Source organism: Thalassophryne amazonica, chromosome 11 (assembly GCF_902500255.1).
Source record: "Thalassophryne amazonica chromosome 11, fThaAma1.1, whole genome shotgun sequence".
Classification (NCBI taxonomy): Eukaryota; Metazoa; Chordata; class Actinopteri; order Batrachoidiformes; family Batrachoididae; genus Thalassophryne; species Thalassophryne amazonica.
The window spans coordinates 97,917,472-97,929,389 of NC_047113.1; the positions used below are offsets into that span (position 1 = coordinate 97,917,472).

An 11,918-nucleotide genomic window follows, 5' to 3' on the forward strand; every position below is an offset into this window, starting at 1 on the left:
TAAATAATCCACCAGAACAAAATATTTAAACTGTGATCAGCCCTTAAATAATCCATTGGAACGGTTATTTAAACTGTGATCGGACTCTTAAATAATCTATCAGAACAGGATATTTAAACTGTGATCAGCCCCTTTAATAATCCATTAGAACTGGATATTTAAATTGTGATCAGCCCCTTAAATAATCCATTAGAACGGGATATTTAAATTGTGATCAGCCCCTTAAATAATCCATTAGAACAGGATATTTAAACTGTGATCAGCCCCTTTAATAATCCATTAGAACGGGATATTTAAATTGTGATCAGGCCCTTCAATAATCCCTTAGAACAGGATATTTAAACGGTGATCAGACTCTTCAATAACCCATCAGAACAGGATATTTAAATGGCGATCAGACTCTTCAATAACCCATCAGAACAGGATATTTAAACTGTGATCAGCCCCTTCAATAACCATTAAAACAAGATATTTAAACTGTGATTGGACTCTTCAGTAAACCATCAGAACAGGATATTTAAGATGTGATCAGCCCCTTCAATAATCCAATGGAATAGGATATTTAAACTGCAATCCGACTCTTAAATAAGCCACCAGAACAAAATATTGAAACTGTGATCAGCCCTTAAATAATCCCTTGGAATGGATATTTATACTGTGATCGGACTCTTAAATAATCCATCAGATCAGGATATTTAAACTGTGATCAGCCCCTTAAATAATCCATCAGAACAAGGTATTTAAAGTGTGATCAGCCCTTTAAATAATCCACTGGAATAGGATATTTAAACTGTGATCAGAGTCTTAAAGAATCCATTAGAACAGGATATTTAAAGTGTGATCAGCTCCTTAAATAATCCATCAGAACAAGATATTTAAACTGTGATCAGACTCTTCAATAAACCATCAGAACGGGATATTTAAACTGTGATCAGCCCCTTTAATACATTAGAACAGGATCTTTCAACTGTGATCTGCCCCTTCAATAATCCATAAGAACGTGATATTTAAACTGTGATCAGCCCCTTCAATAATCATTAAAACAGGATATTTAAACTGTGATCAGACTCTTCAGTAAACCATCTGAACAGAATATTTAACCTGTGATCAGATCCTTAAGTAATCCATTCGAACAGGATATTTAAACTGTGATCAGACTCTTCAATAAACAATCAGAACAGGATATTTAAACTGTGATTAGACTCTTCAGTAAAACATCAGAACAGGATATTTAAACTGTGATCAGACTCTTCAATAAACAATCAGAACAGGATAATTAAACTGTGATCAGACTCTTCAATAATCCATTAGAATAGGATATTTTAACTGTGATCAGACTCTTCAATAAAGAATCAGAACAGGATATTTAAACTGTGATCAGACTCTTCAATAATCCATTAGGACAGGATATTTAAACTGTGATCAGACTCTTCAACAAACAATCAGAACAGGATATTTAAACTGTGATCAGACTCTTCAATAATCCTTTAGAACAGGATATTTTAACTGTGATCAGACTCTTCAATAAACAATCAGAACAGGATATTTAAACTGTGATTAGACTCTTCAGTAAAACATCAGAACAGGATATTTAAACTGTGATCAGACTCTTCAATAAACAATCAGAACAGGATAATTAAACTGTGATCAGACTCTTCAATAATCCATTAGAATAGGATATTTTAACTGTGATCAGACTCTTCAATAAACAATCAGAACAGGATATTTAAACTGTGATTAGACTCTTCAATACACCATCTGAACAGGATATTTAAACTGTGATCAGACTATTCAATAATCCATTAGAACAGGATATTTAAACTGTGATTACACTCTTCAATAAACCATCAGAACAGGATATTTAAACTGTGATCAGACTCTTCAATAATCCTTTAGAACAGGATATTTTAACTGTGATCAGACTCTTCAATAAACAATCAGAACAGGATATTTAAACTGTGATTAGACGCTTCAATAAACCATCAGAACAGGATATTTAAACTGTGATCAGACTCTTCAATAAACAATCAGAACAGGATATTTAAACTGTGATCAGACTCTTCAATAATCCATTAGAACAGGATATTTTAACTGTGATCAGACTCTTCAATAAACAATCAGAACAGGATATTTAAACTGTGATCAGACTCTTCAATAATCCATTAGAACAGGATATTTAAACTGTGATCAGACTCTTCAATAAACAATCAGAACAGGCTATTTTAACTGTGCTCAGACTCTTCAATAAACAATCAGAACAGGATATTTAAACTGTGATTAGACTCTTCAATAAACCATCAGAACAGGATATTTAAACTGTGATCAGACTATTCAATAATTCATTAGAACAGTATATTTAAACTGTGATCAGACTCTTCAATAAACCATCAGAACAGGTTATTTAAACTGTGATCAGACTCTTCAATAATCCATTAGAACAGGATATTTAAACTGTGATCAGAACTTTAAATCAACCATCAGAACACAATATTTAAACTGTGATCAGACTCTTCAATAAACCATCAGAACAGGATATTTAAACTGTGATCAGACTCTTCAATAATCCTTTAGAACAGGATATTTTAACTGTGATCAGACTCTTCAATAAACAATCAGAACAGGATATTTAAACTGTGATTAGACTCTTCAATAAACCATCAGAACAGGATATTTAAACTGTGATCAGACTCTTCAATAAACAATCAGAACAGGATATTTAAACTGTGATCAGACTCTTCAATAATCCATTAGAACAGGATATTTTAACTGTGATCAGACTCTTCAATAAACAATCAGAACAGGATATTTAAACTGTGATCAGACGTCAATAATCCATTAGAACAGGACATTTAAACTGTGATCAGACTCTTCAATAAACAATCAGAACAGGATATTTTAACTGTGATCAGACTCTTCAATAAACAATCAGAACAGGATATTTAAACTGTGATCAGACTCTTCAATAATCCATTAGAATAGGATATTTTAACTGTGATCAGACTCTTCAATAAACAATCAGAACAGGATATTTAAACTGTGATTAGACTCTTCAATAAACCATCTGAACAGGATATTTAAACTGTGATCAGACTATTCAATAATCCATTAGAACAGGATATTTAAACTGTGATCAGACTCTTCAATAAACAATCATAACAGGATATTTAAACTGTGATTAGACTCTTCAATAAACCATCAGAACAGGATATTTAAACTGTGATCAGACTATTCAATAATCCATTAGAACAGGGTATTTAAAAGGTGATCAGACTCTTCAATAAACCATCAGAACAGGATATTTAAACTGTGATCAGACTCTTCAATAATCCATTAGAAGAGGATATTTAAACTGTGATCAGACTCTTAAATAAACCATCGGAACATGATATTTAAACTCTGATCAGAACTTTAAATCAACCATCAGAACACAATATTTAAACTGTGATCAGACTCTTAAATAATCCATCAGAACACAATATTTAAACTGTGATCAGAACTTTAAATCAACAGAACACAATATTTAAGCTGTGATCAGACGCTTAAATAATCAGTCAGAACAGTATATTTAAATTATGATCAGACCTTTAAATACACCATCAGAAATGGGTATTTAAACTGGGATCAGACCCTTAAATCAACAGTTAGAACAGGATATTTAAACCTGGATCAGACCTTTAAATAAACCATAAGAACTGTTTCCTCATGTTGTAACTTCTGAAGCCATCTGCTTTAATTTAATTGTTCTTGTATTAAAGGGTCAGAAATATTATTCACCTTTTTCAGATCATGATCTGCAATTTTGTTCATCCTTGTGCTTAAAGAGCACATTTAATTTTTTAATTTATTAAAACAGTCAACAATAAAATGTTTTAAACATTTTAGTGTCAAAATATACAACCCCTGTCAAAAATTATGGACTCACCGGCCTCGTAGGATGTTCATTCAGTTGTTTAATTTTGTAGAAAAAAAGCAGATCACAGACATGACACAAAACTAAAGTCATTTCAAATGGCAACTTTCTGGCTTTAAGAAACAATATAAGAAATCAGGAAAAAAAAATGTGGCAGTCAGTAGCGGTTACTTTTTTAGACCAAGCAGAGGGAAAAAAATATGGAATCACTCAATTCTGAGGAAAAAATCATGGAATCATGAAAAACAAAAGAACACTCCAACACATCACTAGTATTTTGTTGCACCACCTCTGGCTTTTATAACAGCTTGCAGTCTCTGAGGCATGGACTTAATGAGTGACAAACAGTACTCTTCATCAATCTGGCTCCAACTTTCTCTGATTGCTGTTGCCAGATCAGCTTTGCAGGTTGGAGCCTTGTCATGGATCATTGTCTTCAACTTCCACCAAAGATTTTCAATTGGATTAAGATCTGGACTATTTGCAGGCCATGACATTGACCCTATGTGTCTTTTTGCAAGGAATGTTTTCACAGTTTTTGCTCTATGGCAAGATGCATTATCATCTTGAAAAATGATTTCATCATCCCCAAACATCCTTTCAATTGATGGGATAAGAAAAGTGTCCAAAATATCAATGTAAACTTGTGCATTTATTGATGATGTAATGACAGCCATCTCCCCAGTGCCTTTACCTGACATGCAGCCCCATATCATCAATGACTGTGGAAATTTACATGTTCTCTTCAGGCAGTCATCTTTATAAATCTCATTGGAACAGCACCAAACAAAAGTTCCAGCATCATCACCTTGCCCAATGCAGATTCGAGATTCATCACTGAATATGACTTTCATCCAGTCATCCACAGTCCACGATTGCTTTTCCTTAGCCCATTGTAACCTTGTTTTTTTCTGTTTAGGTGTTAATGATGGCTTTCGTTTAGCTTTTCTGTATGTAAATCCCATTTCCTTTAGGCGGTTTCTTACAGTTCGGTCACAGACGTTGACTCCAGTTTCCTCCCATTCATTCCTCATTTGTTTTGTTGTGCATTTTCAATTTTTGAGACATATTGCTTTAAGTTTTCTGTCTTGACGCTTTGATGTCTTCCTTGGTCTACCAGTATGTTTGCCTTTAACAACCTTCCCATTTTGTTTGTATTTGGTCCAGAGTTTAGACACAGCTGACTGTGAACAACCAACATCTTTTGCAACATTGCATGATGATTTACCCTCTTTTAAGAGTTTGATAATCCTCTCCTTTGTTTCAATTGACATCTCTCGTGTTGGAGCCATGATTCATGTCAGTCCACTTGGTGCAACAGCTCTCCAAGGTGTGATCACTCCTTTTTAGATGCAGACTAACGAGCAGATCTGATTTGATGCAGGTGTTAGTTTTGGGGATGAAAATTTATAGGGTGATTCCATAATTTATTCCTCAGAATTGAGGGAGTCCATATTTTTTCCCTCTGCTTGGTCTAAAAAAGTAACCGTTACTGACTGCCACAATTTTTTTTTCTTGATTTCTTATAGTGTTTCTTAAAGCCAGAAAGTTGCCATTTGAAATGACTAGTTTTGTGTCATGTCTGTGATCTGCTTTTTTTGAATGAACATCCTCCGAGGCCGGTGATTTCATAATTATTGCCAGGGGTTGTATAAATGCACTGTGAAACCCCAGAACATGAATATTTTCTTTAAATAGTCTGTATTGGGAGAAAACCACTCAAGCCTCCTTAATAAATTTGCAATCAGATCATTTTTGTGCAAATTATAAAAACTCTTTTTATAAAGTTTAATTCATCAGTGCATTTAAAGCTGTAAAAGGTCAAAAAATATTTCAACTTCATTTCAAGTGCAACATAAAAAAATCTTTAAAAAACATATATTAGAGATGAACTGTAACAATTTATGAAGTGGTTTGTGCACCCTGTGCTGACAACATGCTGACTGTGCAGAGGCCGAATTAAACAAATCATAAACAAATACATTCAGATCAGATTGACCTGAAAATTCCAACAAATGACCTTTAATGGAAAATGTAAAAATAACACCTTGAATAAAAATTGTGAAATACACTCATAGTATTTTCTGTGTGCCTGCTTCACAGTAAATCAAAAAGAAAAGAGAAAAAAACAGGTTTGATCCCATAATAAAATGGAAACATCAGTCCAGTGTGTTCACTTTTGTTTTTTTGGGTTTTTTTTGTAAATAATACTTATCAGACAAACCCTCAGCCCCACATAAGTAAACAAATCATTATTTTAAAATTCAGTCCGGTGTTAAAAAGAATAAAACATTTTGTTGAAACACAGTTTAGTGTGTGTGTAAAAAATTCTGTTCACAGTTAATGTTAAATAGAATATTTCTGAATGTCAGTGGCAGAATGTAAAAAAGAAATTATTCAGGAACAAATCATACAGATAATTTTAAATAATATTCAACTTAACTACTATTGTATATTATTTTTATATTATAACTACAGCAAAATAAATTTACATTTAAAAAAGCACTCAATATGTCTGATACATGGGTGTTGTTGCTGTTGTCATTATTATTATTATTAGCAGTGTAGTATTTTCAATATTATTTTCAATAATTAGCGCTGAAAGTTTAGATGATAACTGAATCTGCTTGTGAAATTACATTTGTTAGGATGTTTACAGAAAAATACAATGAAAGAAAAAATGTAATTTGTGGTCAGACTTTATTTAAATGTAGCTTAGTATTCTACACTGTCATTGCCATTAATTATTGACATTATTCTTGTGATTACATTGTCATTACATTATCTTTTTGAATTGAAAAAGTAAGCAAGAAAAGGCCAAAATAATACATGCTTACTTTGAAAAACGTCATAATGATCAACACGTGATCACTATATCGATTAAAATTAAATCTGAAAAACGAAAAATCAAAAACTCATTTAAAAACTGGAAAGAAATGCTGTAACTGATCAAAACATCAAGCTAAAAAAGGAACAGGACAAACGTTTTAATAATTATGATTTGTTTGTGTAATCTGAGAGCACCAATGAAACTGATATTAGCAAATCAACAATACTGATCACAGTGCAAAATAAACTCTTATTGGAGTAGAAACATTTGATTTAACAAGATGGTAGAGCTGATTTCACTCTGGAATAGAGTGTATTTTACTATTTAGATTGGAGCCAAATGTTATCCTGGCAGAGTATATTTTACTCAGCAAAATTTACTGTATATATTATCCCTTTAAAATAACTTTCAAAGGAGTCGAAGTAAATCCGTGAAAATTCCTCCTCTGGTGAAGGCGGTACAGTGACATCCTGCTCACGCGCACTCATTGTTTTTAACTGATTGTGGGTGTCTTTTTTTTTTTTTTTTTTTTTTTGTAAAAGTGCAGGTGAAGAAATAAAAAGCACTCACGGTGGTTCTGGTAGTCCTCCGGCCCGCAGCCGGGCTCCAGGCCGGGCTCGCGCTCCGACGTTCTCCGGTTCTCCGCCCCGCACGCGCTCAGCTCGCGCTCGACCCGGTGGCTCGCGCGCTGCGGCTGCTGGACCCTCCTGCTGCTCGTGAACTTGTTCGGGTCCAAGATGTCCAGGACCGAGAACGAGGTGGTCCTGTGCCCCGCGGGGCCCTGCAGATCAAAACAGGCGCGTTACTCATTATGACGTAATTATTACCGGGCAGCTCGTGCTCGTTTGTTTTGTGTCCTCTGATACCGATCCGCGTGGTTTTATTTTCTCCGAGTCACCGGCACAACATTAATTTATTCCTAAATGCCATTCAAATCAGAAAGGAGCATTTATTCCACAGGTTTAATAATAATAATAATAATAATAATAATAATAATAAAAATCACAGTTCTTCCTCCATTCAAATCATAAAAACGTGTAGCCTTTTAAATACTCACCATCTTAAGAAAATAAAAGAAATAAAAAATATCGCTAATAATACAAATAAAATAACAGAAAATAAAAATCAATAACTGAGTGCAAACTGTAAAAGATAAAAAAAATTACAGGGGCAAAAAACCCCCAAAAAAACCAAAAAAACAAACAAACCAAAAGCTGTCATATATACGAACGAATGAAAAATAATACAATATGAAAAATAATACAATAATAAAATATGATAAAATAAAATATTGGTGTTTAAAAATATACAAAAAAACACTTGAAAACGAAACAAAAGTTTTTGATGAAATTACCAAAACAGTTTTTAGTTTACTATTATCATAATAACTAAAATATAAATGTAGTTTTTTAAAAATGTGGAAAATGTCGGAAAATTCAGATTTTTGGGAAAAACTGAAATCCCAATAATAACAGTAATAATAATAAAGAAGTATGGTGAGTTAAGGGTTAGACCTTTAGACTGTGGTGCTGCTGAAACGAACAAACTATCAGAAAGCCACAAACATGAATGCAATTATTTTTTCGATAGCAGTCAATATCTCGATAAAAAAAAAATCAAAGGAATTGATCCGATTAATATAACTACAGCAGTGTGGGATGAAATAAAACATTTATAGACAGGAATGAGTTTAAAATGTTCGTTTTAAATTGACACGTTTGAGTGTAATTAACTGATTTCGGTAAAAGCCTTAAGAGTTATTTAAAATCTAAATTAAAAAAAGCGGTTGAAATGCAGATAAAAGCAGACTTTCTTTACCATGATTATCATTTATAACCGAGGTCGGTGTGTCGACAGTAAAATACAAGTGAAATCACGGAAAAGGTGCTGAGATCATGAGAATCTCCTCCAGTAGAATTAAACATTATAAATAAACCTGCTTCAACACACTCATTCTCATTTATTTAAAATTTTAACTTATATTAGGATTTCAAAACATAATTTTGTTGACATCAGGTGAAAATAAGTTCATCCTGAAAGTGTTGAAAAGTTACACATTATTGTCACTTTAATGCCGGTGCAGTTGAATTAAATTAATTTTTTAAATTAAGGCCTCGCCACGTGGCGGGATGTTTTTGGTAAAACAGTGTTTTCGAGTTTGTTTGTTTTTTCCTGGTCTGTGATGTCCCGCAGTCCACGAGCCGGATCCACGCGCGTGGGTACCTGCTGTGGCGGGACCAGCACCGGCGGAGCCTCCGAGGGATTCTCGGCCGCCTGAGTGTCTCTGCCGCCGGTCCCGACGCCGGAGAAGAGCCGCTTGTCTCCGGCGGCTACTCCGTCCAAAATGTCCCCTCCGTCCGGGCCCACCACGGTCTGGACCCCGTCAGCGCCAGGACCCGGAACCGCCCGGTCCCGGGTCATCACGGTCTGGACCCCATCCCCCCCGGGGGGCCCCGGTAGAACTCTGTCCCGGCTCAGCACGGTGTGGACCCCGTCCCCCCCGGGGGGCCCCGGTACCGCTCTGTCCCTGTTCATGACTTCACTCTGGTCTTCCCATCTGGGGGTGAGAATCCGGATGTAAAAACTGCTGTTGTGGCGAGGCCGCGTGCCGTCTGACGGGTCACAGGAGGTGCACTCTGAGTTCTCCTCCTCCTCCTCCTCCTCCTCTCCGCTCCGCAGCGGCTCCGGGACGCCTCCTCCTCTGATGTCTGTCTGTCCCCCGCCTTGGCGCGCGCACATACGCGAGGCGACAGATCAGACCTCGCGCGCGCTCAGTCTGGTCACCGCGGGGCGCGCGCAGGCAAGGAAGAGACCTGTCAGGACACGCGCTGATCTCTCTCTCTCTCTCTCTCTCTCTCTCTCTCTCTCTCTCTCTCTCTCTCTCTCTCTCTCTCTCTCTCTCTCTCTCTCTCTCTCTCTATTCACATTCACCTCTGCGGCTTGTAATTGGCTACAAATTAATTTCACTTCCACTAATAGGCTATTATCTCAGGGCTGCGCGCGCGCAGAGAGGAAGAGCCGGGCGCACGCGCTTCACAGTGAACCGCGTTCTGTTCGAATTCACGTAGTTTTTACTTTTCTGACACATTGTGCAACTGAGGAAACTGCGCATTTAAGTCAAAAAGGCAAGAACAAAAAGTGTTGTTACTGCAGAGTCCGCGAGGCCTTTATCACAAACACGCGCACTGGTTTTGTCTGATGTGAGTGTTTATGTGCTGTGCGTGTTTCACACACGCGCTGCATTTTCCTTTGTATATTTTAGTTGATCACATTTTAAAGGGATGCACAGTATTGCCACAGTGCCGGTAATAAAATAATAAAATAGCAGTTAGAGAATCGAGTTTTCAGCATTTCAACATGCAACATGTGCGAATTTGTTAATAGATAAGTGTTTTTGGTGTATGATGATGTCACGGGTCTAGACAGTCCGTCTGCGCAAAAGTTCTCACTGGACACCTGAAAATGTTTTGATGTTTTCTTTCTTTCCTTTTTTTTTTTTACAACTGTGCAGACTAGAGATATGATGGAGTGGGCGATGCGACGTGTAGCCCTGCGCGAGACACAACAGGCCTTCAGAGCAACAACACGGACGTCATCAGTCACCTGGATCCACCTATTTCTCTGGTCCACAAAATGCGGTTCCCAGACTCGGACCGCCTCTTCACCAAGTGTCATGGAAACTGCCTGGTAGGACGTTTATTTTTTGTAACCCTGCTAACAGACAAAACAGGAAACTGTTGAGGTGAACAGAGGAGTGATTTGGGGATAAGGAGTTGGGCAACCAATACGTAGGCCTGGGCTTGATTCCTGCTCACGCTGTTGGTGTTCTTGGACAAAACACTTAATTTGCATCGCCCCAGTCCACCAAGCTGAAAGTGGGTCTTGGCCAGACTGGGGAAGAAACCTGAGTCTTGTGGGGGGGTGTAGTCCTTCACCAGGCTGCAAACTCAGGACATGCTGCTTCTACCTTTAGGATTCACTCAATTAAAAGGTGAAACATAAATCGTGCAGGATATACAGACAAAAAGATAGCAAGTGTACTCCTTTTTCTACCCATAATGCAACAGGGACTTCTGCTACACAACCCGTACGGCTGAAACTGACACGTTCAAATGTTAGTTTTTCGTATCATAACGTAAACTGTTTGGTGTTTTTGATGAGGGAATCTTTCAGACTTGACCGCTATTTGCATGTGCGTCTGGTCGATGTTTAGCAGCGCTGTGGCCGCTGAACTGTGTTAGCCAAGCTAGCAGGCTTCTGGTTTTTTTTTTTTTGTTTTTTTTTTTGTTCCTGGCGGTTAACCATTGTGCCCCGCCGCTGATGTGTAACGTGTCACCCTGCGCGCTCTGGCGGCACTCGTGTCGCCACGTGAAAGGCGCTCTTATCTTCAATGCAGATTCCAGGGCAGGGCCTTTCCTCCAAACTCAATTACGGCCTGAATAAAGGCGGTAATGTCCCGCTGTAGTGAAATATTGATTCCTAATCCGTGGCAGTCATTACTATGCCAGAAAATAATAGACCACAGAATTGGATTTTGATTTAACACGCGACGTGTTTATTCTAATGCTAGGGACTTAATATTCCGTTGACTCTCATTTTCGTCCACAGCAGAAAGAGGAATAGCGATGGAGGCATCGACTGTTTTTATATTGTTGTGGAAGAAATTAAAAAGAAAGAGAGGTGGAGGGACATCTCTTCTGTCCTCCTCCTCGGCCGAATACACAAGGTCAGCTCCGTGTAATTGTCTTGCTCAATGATCCTTAGGAGGAAGAAATTAAAAGTTAGGCAAAATAATGACGGAAACAATGAGACATGATTAGCCAATCAGAAAGCTGAAACTATTACACTGGCCTTTGATCTACTTCCTGCTTCCGCCTGGAGGCTTTATGGCTTTATTTTAAATCAGTCAATATATTAAGAATATTAAAGGGGGCAACAGCTTACTCACCTCCAGAAATATTAGCATTTTAATGGATAAAAACCTTAAAGTACTGCAAACGCAGAGTTATAGGGAAAAAAAGAGCACAAAAGAAGAAAAGAAAAAGTCAATGTAAAAGATGTTATTTTTTCATATGCAGCGCAGTCGCAAAACCAATCTTTGCTTCTATAAAAGTGCATTAAGAATAATTATATGACACCAGATCGGCATGTTTGTGAGCAACGTCTGCCTGAAGGATA

At 37.1% G+C, this 11,918-nt stretch overlaps 1 protein-coding gene across 1 annotated transcript in view; it reads right to left on the reverse strand.

The window, feature by feature from the left end:
- nkx1.2lb (NK1 transcription factor related 2-like,b) overlaps positions 1–9,352 on the reverse strand; it is a 103,180-nt gene extending 93,828 nt beyond the window's left edge. The window contains exons 1-2 of the mRNA XM_034180883.1: positions 8,964–9,352; positions 7,311–7,521 (exon numbers count right to left, since the gene is read on the reverse strand). Coding sequence (XP_034036774.1) covers positions 7,311–7,521; positions 8,964–9,275 — 523 coding nt within the window. The 5' untranslated portion in view covers positions 9,276–9,352. The remainder of the gene's footprint in view (positions 1–7,310; positions 7,522–8,963) is intronic.
- Between the last annotated feature and the right edge of the window lie 2,566 nt (positions 9,353–11,918).